This window comes from Pristis pectinata, chromosome 20 (genome assembly GCF_009764475.1).
Source record: "Pristis pectinata isolate sPriPec2 chromosome 20, sPriPec2.1.pri, whole genome shotgun sequence".
NCBI classification, from domain to species: domain Eukaryota; kingdom Metazoa; phylum Chordata; class Chondrichthyes; order Rhinopristiformes; family Pristidae; genus Pristis; species Pristis pectinata.
The window spans coordinates 14,569,123-14,581,737 of record NC_067424.1 but is presented as its reverse complement, the minus strand read 5'-3'; the positions used below and the strand labels follow the sequence as shown (position 1 = coordinate 14,581,737).

Sequence of the window (12,615 nt, the reverse complement as noted above, 5' to 3'; positions counted from 1 at the left end):
CCAAGCTTCAATCCACACTAGTACACTATAACCAATATTGTGTTCTTTAATTTTTCTCTAATCACTCATGTGACACCTTATTGAAGGCCTTCTGAAAGTCCAGATACACTACATGATGAGAGGTATTGATAGGGTAGATAGTCAGAGGCTTTTCCCCAGGGCTGAATTGGTGGCCACAAGAGGACATAGGTTTAAGGTGCTGGGGAGTAGATATAGAGATGTCAGGGGTACATTTTTTACTCAGAGAGTGGTGAGTGCGTGGAATGGGCTGCCAGAAACGGTGGTGGAGGTGGATATGAGAGGGTCTTTCAAGAGACTGTTAGATAGACACATGGAGCTGAGTAAAATAGAGGGCTATGGGTAAGCCTAGTAATTTCTAGGGTAGGGACATGTTCAGCACAGCTTTGTGGGCCGGAGGGCCTGAATTGTGCTGTAATTGTTCTACATCCACTGCTTCTCATCTATTCCGCTCAAATTCAAAAGAACATACCCTTCCCCCCGCACGCACTTACATGGTATGGTTCTCAGGTACAAATTATCCCGGATCACCTGCTGCAGTTGGTGGTCCACTGACCCCTTCTGGAACTGCAGGCTGAGGTAGTGGCGAAGCTCCTTGTTTATTATCCTGCCTGTTTAAAACAAAACAAATCCTGAATTGTCTTTTACAATATCATCCATCGGCAGAGCAGATAAAAAAAAGGTACAGCAGACAAAAGAAAGGAAGTGAAGACACCGATCATTTCCCCCACGGTAGAATTATCTAACCCTGGGGTCAATGGATTTCTCACAATGAACAAATTATTCTATTTATATCACCAACCAGCTTCCAAAAGCTTAATATTTCTACCAAAATGTCACATTTTAAGTTAAATTTGATTCCATCAGGATGCAAAGCAACAATAAAAATCCTGTTATGGTATTCAACCACACAGACAGCAGACCAGTCATTCGCTGGAGCAGCTGTACACATCGACACTGAACAGCCCTTTCACAAATAAAAATGATGATTAACTGTGGTGGTGATGGGGCGGGAAGGAAAGAGACCGAAGAGAATTGAGAGGCCGCTTTAATATGGTATCATTGTACTCCAGCCCTATAGCACAGCCTCTACCCCCGAACAGGTCCACACCCGACTGGGGACATTGTTTAGTCACATGCCAGCACAGCATTAGAGATCAGTGCCGTTAGAAGCGTGTCTTCAACCCAGTTATTTGCAGATGCTTTACGTAGTAAAACAGAAGTGCAGAGCAGAAAGGCGAATTCCATTCCCACTCGCTTCAACCTAGCAGATGAACAGCTCGCTTTGCAGACTTCCTGCTCTTCATCCCCCATTTTTCCTTCAATTCCCAAATGTCCGTTAAATAAGATTCACCTCTCTGGAACCGGTCGGACATTGCCTCAAGCTAAAATTTTACCTAGGTCTCTCGGACTCATATCAATTGAAATTAACTTCGCAGCCTCCCTGAACTGTTCTGAATCCAAAAAGATCCCTCAGCCGCTCATGGCATGTTCCACAAAACTCAGTATATCAAACCGGGTTTGGAGATTCCCAAATTACTCTGTCATCGGCCAGCGTACATCGTTTATCAATCGCAAGTACAATGGACAGCGAGCAGATGAGGTGCTCACTCAGAACCGACCTTCAACCAGACAGCAAGCTCCACAAACTGGGCGCCAAAATAGAATAAAATCAGCTTCTTGCTTTTAAAGAACCCAGGGCTGCACCACCCCCCTCAAAACGTATCCCGGGTTCTGGGATTATACAGCAGGACGGAGATGTCAAGAAGAATTGAAATCCTTCTGGTGACAGACCTGTCTGTCGATACAAAGTGAAGCGTCTGAGCATGCGCTGTCAAAAGCATTATTAAATCTTGTTTAATACGTTTCTCATTCGGTATACCACGGATTCCACCCCCACCCACCTCGCCGCCCGAAATCTGGCTCAAAATTATCGAGAATATATTTTCCTCCTTTGCGGTAATGAATGGGTTTTATGCTCGCCAGAACCCAACCAAATTAATGTGATGTGCTTAAGATGCATCACACGTAGCCTGTGAATAAAAGGCAACGCTGCTGGTGTTGGACAGTTAGAACGTGGTTACATCACAACCGTTGTAACGAACAGCAATGGGGAACCCCCTGCGTCATGTGTGTCACGTGGTGACAAATCTGTTCCCTTAACCGACTGAAGCGATAATGATAACTCCTGTCACCTCGAATTAGCCGGATTAGATTTGTCCTGCTTTTGGTTAATTTGCACTGCACCCCTTCAAAGGCCGAGATCAGAGGTGTAGCAATTTGGTTTGGCCTCCCACCCACCCACCAACCAACCAAAGTATTTTATCACTGATTGCAAACTATCAGACACTGGGCCAAGATGAATGCATAAGCATTACCAAATTCCAAAAAGAAATACGACTGATTTGAAATAAACATGGAAGTATTTAGTCACATTTAAACACTAATTTCTGCAGTAAGTGTAATTCACTGACTGCACATCTCACTGCAGACAAAAAAAATCACATCGAGGAGGAGGCAAGGCTCAATCCTTAGGGACTTGCAGGTTTATAACATGCTGCCTAATGCTTACAATAAAGCACTTTAAGTAACTGCTCATATTAGAGACTGGCACCATCTCTACACACATGGATTATGTGTCAACCATACCCAATATTGGTATTATTCTCCCCTTCAATAGTTTGTTTCTCTCTCATACTACCAAACCCTCCTCCCCATCCCACACCACCCCAAACACATTCACACACAATATTGCTCCCTCTGGACAGGGTTGTTGGCCAATTTTTGTTGATCCAGATGTAGTCAGCACCAGAACTGTGAGGGAAACAACTCATTTTGCATAAGGAAGACCAGCTGGGGTCAGGTGATTCAGGTCAGCTTCAAGCCCAGCCAGCATACTAAGCATTACAAATTACTCACAGAAGATTCGCTTCTCCCACATTACCCAAAGGAATCATTCATAAGAATGATCACCCATTCTGAGAGGCCCCCACCAAAATCTGGCAATTGTAGTTTGGTGCAAGCCCAATTTTATACAACTTCTACTCTACTAGTATCCTAGGAAAGCCACTTTGTCCCAGTAAAGAAGTGCCGGGGACAATACCCATCTTGGAAGGCACCTTAGAGTTGGGAGTGCTGCTGTGCATTTTCTTCCATTGTCCTTAGAGAGCAGTCAGTTTAGGAGTTGCTGTTGAAGCAACTTTACATTTTGCAGATATTACAATGTGGTGCTGACTACATCTAGGTCAACAAAAATTGGCTGAAAACCACATCCAGAGGGAGCAAGCTCTGTACATTTAGACAAGGAACTCTACTCATCCTAACAAGCCAAGGAGTATTCCAAGAAACTCATGACTTATGGCTTTCAGCAATGTAAAGTTTATACTGGCCAATGGCAAACCCCTGGGTGCTGATGGGATATTCAACAGCAAGTGTTCCTAAATGCCAAAGAGAAGGCAGTGAGACCACAATTAGATGAACCCCTGCAGTGATGAACTGGGACTGGAATCTGCAACAATAACTATCAACATCCTGGGGTGTTGATGCCAGTTTCAGATTCAACTACTAATAAATTCTTCCATAGTGTCAGGATTTTCTCCAAGTCCAGTCCTGTAATAACTTGATTTAACCTCTGGAATAAACAGCACCTCCAACAGTGCAATACTCCCTCAGTGCCACAATGGAGTGTCAACTCAGACTTGTGTGCTTGGGTCACTGGAATGAGACTTGAACCCACAATATCCTGGTTCAGAAAGTGCGCTAGCCAGAAGCACAACTGACATTTAATCCTGAATCACCTTTCCCTTCACAACAGGGATAAACTATGAAGCATTCTCAAAGTCGGTCTGTGAAAAGCAGTGCATCTGCTCACAAATTAAGCACACCAACTCATCTTGCTTCACATGGCCACAGGCACTGTGTCTTTGTGACGTTATACAAGTAATACCGATCACTTGGTATCACACACACACTTCTCTTTTAGAGTGTCATTGAGATTCACCGAATGACTCAAAGAAGAACAATGCCTTTGATGTTAAGTTAGATAGGTAACTATGGAAATGAAGCAGTCATGCATATTGCTGGATTTATACCAACAATCTGAAATGTGTTAACTGCCAGAGGCAGACAATCCAGGTGCATTCACCCAGTCACCAATGCCCCACATACACTTGGGGAAGAGCTCCTGGATGATCACAAGATCAGACTGTTATTGGGTGTTCTGCAATTTTCTGAAAAATTTAGTATGGATTTGGTTTTGAAAACAGAGTCACATGTTAACAACACTCCAAGTGGGACAATGCAAGGAATGCAATTTATCAAATTATACAACCAGTCAGTCTGGTGCAAGGCTACCAAACACTTGTGTGCTACACAATAAACAAGCTTGCAGTGTGCAAAATTATTTAATCTTCAGTTTAGCACTCCCACAAGTAAACAATTCCCCTGTCTGAAATGCCCATTAAATAAGCACTATCAATGACTCAAGGAACCATCAGGGCCATTTTATTTCAATTTTACAATAAAAACTCCAAGACCTGTGCAAATGAGAAAAAAAACAGCAACATTTTATTAATTGGTAACTTACTAACAATGATTTCTAGCTTTCAGCATAACTACAAGATAAAAATGTATAAGCCACATACATGTTAGAGGCTTCTGTGACTGAATATTTTCAGTTAGAGCCTTCTCCATAAATGCTGAGTGCAGAGTAAACCAAAAATTAAGATCACTTCAGCCCAATAGCATTCCTGCTTCTGATCTCCAAAATTCAAATCACAGGTTTAATGTTTGTGCTCTTATTATTTGAAAAACAAGACTGCAGATGATGGAAATCTGGGGGGGGGGGGGGGGGGGGGGGGGGGAACCAAAAAGGCTGGAAATAAAGTCTACCAACATCTGTGGAGAGAAAAACAAGATTAATATTTCAGGCCCATCAAAACCTTAAGAGTTCGGTGGTGAATTCCCACCTCCCCTGAACTTCCAGTGCCACAATGGAAAATGTGCACTGAATCTGTGCTAGATCAGATTAAATCCATTTGCTTCAGAAGAAACAGGTTTTTAAAGAAACTTTTTTACATTGTTAATTGCTTAAGTGTTTTCTAATATTTAGGTTTTATTAACATTTAATTTCTTGACTATACTATTAAAAAAGTACAAAAGCTATACATATTATTACATCAATATTTGTGAATGTCTGAGATGTGCACAGATATTCAAAGTCTTTTGACAGCTAGAAAGTACAGATGAGTGTTCAATTGTCAAAGCATTCCCATGTGCAGGGCTGTGTAGTGTCACACAATTCAGAGCTGCTTTCAGAGATCAACTTACCTCTGCATGCACATGTTGGTGGCATAGATCAAGCAGGAGTAGCTCGCTGCCTGCCAAAGCAAGAAATAGATGAAAACATCCCATGGGACAGCTGTTGCACATCCTTGGCAACATCACAGGAGAATGATAATTTTTGTAAACTTCTGTGCACTCTGTTGTCATTATGTTGACTCTCAAAATATAAACTTAAGAATTGAAATCCTGCAATTATCTGTAACAATGCAGTTACATGCTTCAGGCAGTAAGTGGCACCATAGAGCAAGCTTCTCAATTCTCCCACCTTTAATTATTCATCATCTGACTCCATCAGTGAAAAGGCTCTGGATTGGTGAGTAACTTTTTTTTGAATCAGGGACAGGCCATTGGCTCAAGTGCATCCTTTCAACAGCTGAAGGTCGGTATTGGGTTTAGGGGTGGGAGAAGTGAATTGCCAGTGTGCTCCCATCAATTCAGGCTCAAGTTAACCCAATATTGAGTCTGAAACTAATCACCACTTGCCAGGGATATCTGCATTGAGGATCAAATCCATTACCTTCTGACTCAGAATTACTGCTGAGCAAAGGATCAGCTGTCTATGCAATGGGCATGATGCCAAGTGGAGAGAATGGTGCAAGGCAGAGCCAACAGGGTTGCAGATCCAGCTGTGATATTGGGTTAGGGGAACTTTAAATGTCAGAAAATGTAGATGACAGCAGGAGAAAATGAGAATATATATTAATTTACCTTCATACAAAGTTAATGGGATGGGCAAAGATCAAATCCACCCTTGGGTGTTTGGAAATACCATAGGGTTTAATAGAGCAGGGGTGGGTTTCACATATAGAAAGAACTGGAGCCATGCCAGAAGAACTGATTCATACAAACAGTTCAAGAACAATACAGCCTAGTCTTCAGAAACACTTGGTAACAGAATTAAAAATACATAAATTATAGGTTTCTGCATTCACCATTGCAAACCTCTCATTTCCATGCATCACTCATACAGCTGTTTACAAATGAGAATTTATTCCTTTTAAGTACTGAAAAATGTGTACCTTTTGGTTTTTAAACAGTTATTGATTCCTGGACCGTGACATCTAAAGGCATGCCAATAGAAAACAGACTGAAATGCTGTGCAAGGTATATCTATACAAGCAGAAAAGGCAATTCAATTGCTCAGTGAGCAGAACTCTTGACCAGAATGTCCCCATAAGATAGTGGGTTCAAATCCCACTCCTTAAATCCTAACAAAATCCAGACTAACATCCCCTAGCATTTTACAATGCCATCTTTCGAATCAGATATTCAACTGAGGTCCCTCAGTACTTTCAGGTTGATGTAAAAGACTTCTCCCTGGTGTCCTGGGCAACATCACTCTCAATAAACAAGTTTCTCATTGTGCACAAGTTCCCCAAACAACAATGTTGACCAATTCATTGGAGTTCTTTGAAGTAGCAACACAAGCTGTGGATAAAGGAAACCAATGCATGTACTAGGACCCCCAAAAAGGCATATGATAAGAAGCTACATCCAAGGTTAGTGCAGAAAGTAAAAGCATGTAGTGTAGGAGGCAGTGTACTGGCATGGATAGAAGATTGGCTGGATAATAGGAAACAGCAAATGGGTCATTTTCTGGTTGGCAGGATGTAACGAGTAGTGTGCCACATGGAGCGGTGCTGGAGTGTCAACTTTTTACAAATTTATATAAGTGAGTTGGACAAGGGCACCAAAGATATTGTTGCTAAATTTGGTATGAAAGCAAGTTGTAAAGAGAACAAATAGGGTAGAATGGAATATGTTTAGGTTAAGTGAGTGGGCAAAGACCTGGTAGATGGAATAGCTGGAAAATTTGAAATTGACCATTTTGGCAGAGAAAATTTTTAAAAATCTAAATGGCCAGAGATTGCAAATGCAAGATGCAAAGGGATCTGGATGTCCTGGTATACAGGCACAGCAAGTGATTATGAAAGCTAATAGAATGTTATCATCATTTCCACCTTAAATGAGATTCATGTCCCCCACCCCTCTCAACATTCCCTTCGTAATTTGTTGGTTCACTCATCCACTTCCATCAGCCACTCCATTCACTCAGCACTTCCCCATTCAACAGCGAGATGCAACAACTGCCCTTTCATCCCATCCCTACCCATTATTCAGGGATCCAAATAGTCTTTCCAGGTGAAATAGCAACTCATATGGCACTTCTTTCAATTTTGTGTACTGTTTTCAATGCTCACAATGCTGTGTCCTCTAAAAACAGAAACCAAATGCAGACTAGGTCACCACTTTTCAAAATACCTCTCTAGTCTGGGAAGCTGAATCCCAAGCTGGTGGTCACCTGTCACTAATTTGCATGTCACTCCCACTCTGATCATTTTACCTATGGCCTCCTATACTGTTCTAACAAAGCCCAAGGAACAGCATCTCAACTTCTGTCTGGGCATGTTGCAGCCCCTAGGACTTGTATACTAAATTCAACAATTTTGGATAACCTGTTGTGCAAAGCTGTTCAGTTCTCAGGTAAGGTCATCCACCTATAACACAAACTCAACTTTTCTCTCCATAAATTGTCTGATCTGCTGAGTAGTTCCAGCATTCGATTACATTTCAGCTTTCCAGCAACTACTGTAGATTTGCAAATGACACCCAAAATTGGTGGTATTGTGGACAGTGAAGGTTACGACACGATATAGATCAACTGAGAGAGTGGGCAAGAGAATGGCAGATGGAATCTAACTCAGATAAGTGTGAAGTGATGCATTTTGGAAAGTTAAACCAGTAAAGGACATAGTGAATGCAAGGACTCGGGGGAATGTTATGAACAGAGACAACTTGGGGTACAAGTACATAGTTCCCTGAGAATGGGAACAGGTAGACAGGGTGGTGAGGAAGACCTGTGGCAAGCTTGCCTTCATCAGCAAAGACACTGAATACAAGAGTTGGGATGTCATGTTGCAGTTTCACACAACATTGGTTAGGCCACAGTTGGAGTACTGTGTGCAATTCTGGTCAGCACACTATAGGAAGGACATGGTTAAGCTAGAGGGTGCAGAAGATTCACAAGGATGTTACCAGGATTGGAGGGCTTGAGTTATCAGGAGAGATTGCATAAGCTAGGTCTGTTTTCCCTGAAGGAGGCTGAAAGGTGACATGATAGAGGTATGTAAAATTATGAGAGGCATAGATAGGGTAGACAGCCAGTCTGTTTCCTATAGAGGGGTGTCTAAAGTTAGAAGGCATAGGTTTGAGGTTTAAAGGGGATCAGAGGGGTAAACTTTTCACACACGGTAGATGGTATCTGGAATGAGCTGCCAGAGGAGGCGGTGGTGGCAGCAGGAACAATAACAACACGCAAGAGGCATCTTGAGAGGAACTTGAATGAGTAGGGCATAGAGGGATACAGAATTAATGCAGGCCAGTGGGATTGGTATAGATAGCATGGATGGTCAGCACTGATGCAGTGGGCCAAAGGCACCACTACATAACTTGTTCTGCATCTCAGTTCCAGCATGCACTTTCTAGAGACACAAGAGACTACAAATGCTAGAACCTGGACCAACAAACAATCTGCTGGAGGATCTCAGTGGGTCGAGCAGCATCTGTGGGAAGAGGAATTGTTGACATTTTGGGTTGAAACCCTGCATCAGGACATTAGTAAAAGCATCGAGTCACCTGGACCATCTTAGTGCCTGCCCCATCACAGACATTCCCTTTATTCTCTCTGCCTCCTTTCCACCCCACCCTCCCAAGTTAAAACACACTCGTTTACCCACTTTTCTAATTCTGATGGGATCATTAGGAAGGTTAATTGTTTTTCCTCCACAGACCTTACCCAACCAGCTGAGTACTTCCAGCAATGTCTACATTTCAGATTCCAGCAGCAGCAGTTTGTTTTTCTTAAAAAAAATATTGTATATTGAGAGGGGAAATCAAATATAAGCGCATGGCAGTTATGCTTTGGTTATATTGTGTAATGTCATCCAAATCTGGAGCACTGTGTGCAGTATTGATTTTATTATGTAATGTATTGGAAGCAGTTCAGAGAAGATTTGCTGGACTGATAGTGAAACTTAATTCACTATTCAGAAATCTTGCTGCTTCAGCACCTGCCTCACCATGTTTGACGCCCTCCCTTTCCATTCACCAGGGCCCTAGTTCCTATGACTGGAAAATTACACTGTACAAGATCTAAATAAAACTGAATTTAAAATTGTTTGGTATTAATAAAAATGACATATCCAACGGTCTGGAAAATCTGCCATCCAGCACAAAAGTCCCACATGTGCCAGGTTTTACTGTATCTAGAATAGCCAGGTTGAGTTATGAGGTGCAGGTAGACAGGCTAGGCTTGCATATGCTGGAAATTAATGGGAGGTGACTTGATTGAAACAAGATACTGAAGAGTTTCAACAGGGCAGGTGCAGAGGATGCTTCCTCTTTTGGGAAAATCTAGAAATGGGAGTTGTTTAAAAAGTAACCAGTTGCCCATTTAAGGTTGACAAAACAAACTTTTTTCTGAGGGTTGAGTGTCTTAGGAACTCTTCAAAGGGCAGTACAAATGATCTTTGAATATTTTTAGGGGAGAATTAGATCTTTGATAAACAAGGGGTTGAAAGATTACTGAGAATAGGCAGGAATGCAGATTTGAGGTTACAATCAGATCAGCTCTTTTCTTTATTGACTGGTGGCTCAGGTATGAAGCATTGAGTGCATGCTCCTGTTCTGAATTCTACCTTCACATTCAACTAGCTGCAACATTCTCTTTGATTATACTTCAAAAGCCTCAATGGCTGTAAAATGTTTTGGATGTCCCAAGATCATGAAAGGCACGACATAAATGCAAGTTTTTAAAAAAATGTCCTAAAATACATCACTATCTGATGATGTGAAAGGCATTGGTTAACATACCAACCCCCAAATAACACTCATACTTCAGAGTCAGCAAATTGAAAGCAAGCTTGCTGGCCACAATGCAGCAGCATGGGACTCATACTAAAAGGAATTTCAGAGATGTATTGAAGCCAAGCAGAGCTAAGATGATCCCTTGCACCCAACAGGTTTAGTTGGCTATGGATTCAAACACTTTCAGAAAAATCTAAGTGACCGTGTTTTGGAAACAGAAGACGGGCAAGAAACTGCACTATATACACCCAACCTTCTTGAAGCACATTTTCTTGTGTTTCATGTGTCTTCGCACAGTGCAAACTTCAGATATAGTGATGGACTTTGATGCAATAATGAGACTTCAACAATAGTTACTACTTGGTAAAAACAGCATCCTAAATGCCACTAATCACATTAGCACGTGCCAGTCTTGAAGGCGCTTCATTTCTAACTTCAAACATTTTTGCATTTGCTGTCTGTTTTGAACATTCAAAAATCTCCTTAGACATCTTTCATCCTGAAATGGTACCTTGCAGGAATCTTTATAGTATTGGCAACACTGTTGTGCCCTCACATTAGGAGATGTACGGGTTTGATGCACCATTTCCCAGGGAACCCTGAAGCCAGCCAAATGCTTGGGACCTCAGAAATGTGCAATACTCTTGTTGCCATGGTAATGGTGATGTTTAAATTAACAGCTGCAGTAACCATCTGCCAATCTTCAAATCCAACTAAACCCCAAATGTACAAAGCTGGTCAGAGAAACACAGGTCAAGAAACAGGAAGGTTTGGAGGTCAGAAAATAAGAATTTTCCCAATCAAATATTTAAGGGCAGCTTTAAAGGAAAACAGGAAATCCTGAAGAAATTGTCAGTCAGAAAAGTAAACTTATTCAGTTATGGTACCACAGGAAACACGAAAGCCAATTTGTACATAGCAGGCTCTCACAAACAGCACTGCACTGATAAGTGATTGTCACATTGGTTATAGGATTAAAATCTGGTCAGGTCACCAATGCAAACCTTTTTTTGAAAAGCAGGATCCTTTACAGCCAAGAGGGCAGGAGATGCCTCAGGTTAAAGTTTTATCTATAGTCACTACTTCTTGGGAACAGATACTATACCAGTATTACAGGGTCACCAGATGGAATGAAACCTGAATCAGAATCAAAATTGCTACCCACCAAACTAAGACCACTAAAATATCTGAGGGTATTTACTGCAATGACCATGGAGCTCTTATCCCATACTGACATAAAACATGGTTGTAGAACACACACAATCAGCAACTATAATAGCATCTGCCCTTTCTATAACTGAAGATTCTACATTTTACCTTGTGTAAAACTTCCTCATTCACAAGGGTGAGGAATCCAGCTCCACCTTCCCATGGGCCAGTCAGTCACTCCAAAAACATTTCACAGATACAAAGCTGGCCAATATAACTGTTTGCAGCAGCTGGGAGCTGCATATGGGATGCCATACATGCTGGAACAGGGCAGGAGACAAAGACAGCAAGGCTTTTTAAATATTATGCATACAGTTTCAAAAGAGGAAAATTCATAAAAGGACTGCACACACCACAACATGAAGCTATCAATATAGCAATCAGTATACAGCACATAAATAACCAATACAAGTGACTTCCCACCCTTCATCACATTCTATCCTTTTTTCCTTTCTCTCTCTCTCATGTACTTAGCTAATTTTCCTATAAAAGCTATTACCTCAAATATTCTTTGTGGTAACATGTCCACATTCAAATAACTCTGGATTTCTCTTGAACTCCTTACAGATTTATCAGTAGTAATCTTATATTAAAGTCCCTAGTCATGAGAGCTCCCACCAAATGGAAACATTCATCTCCCCTTCGTTACTTTAAATGCAGTTGCTCTACAATTTCTGTGAAACAGTACAGGAATAGGCCCTTCAGCCCACAATGTCAGTGCCAACCACGATGCCAATTTAAACAAATCCCATCTGCCTGCACATGCCATGTCCTCTAGTATTTGACATTTTCATCCTGGGAAAAATATTCTATCTATCCTGTCTATGCCTCTCATAATTTTATACATTTCAATCATCACCCCTCAGCCTCTGACACTCTAGAGAAAACAATCCAAGTTTGCCCAACCTCTCCTTATAGCTAATACTGTAATCTAGGCAACATCTTGATAAACCACTTCTGCACCCTCTCCAAAGCCTCCATATCCTTCCTGTCATGTGGTGACCAGAACTGTACACAATACTCTAATATGGCCTCTTCAAAGTTTTATACAGCTGCAATGTGACTTTGACTTTTATACTTAACACTCTGGCCGATGAATGCAAGATGACAACTACAGCAGTGTCACAGTGAGGAGGGCAGGAGAATGTTGTGCATGCTCATTGGGGGGGTGGTGGAGAT

General features: G+C 41.6%; 1 protein-coding gene across 6 annotated transcripts in view; it reads right to left on the bottom strand.

The window, feature by feature from the left end:
* magi3a (membrane associated guanylate kinase, WW and PDZ domain containing 3a) overlaps nt 1–12,615 on the bottom strand; it is an 86,274-nt gene that overhangs the window by 38,311 nt on the left and 35,348 nt on the right. For all 6 annotated transcript variants that reach the window (XM_052034629.1, XM_052034630.1, XM_052034632.1 and 3 more), the window contains exon 2: nt 513–629. In XM_052034629.1, coding sequence (XP_051890589.1) covers nt 513–629 — 117 coding nt within the window. The remainder of the gene's footprint in view (nt 1–512; nt 630–12,615) is intronic.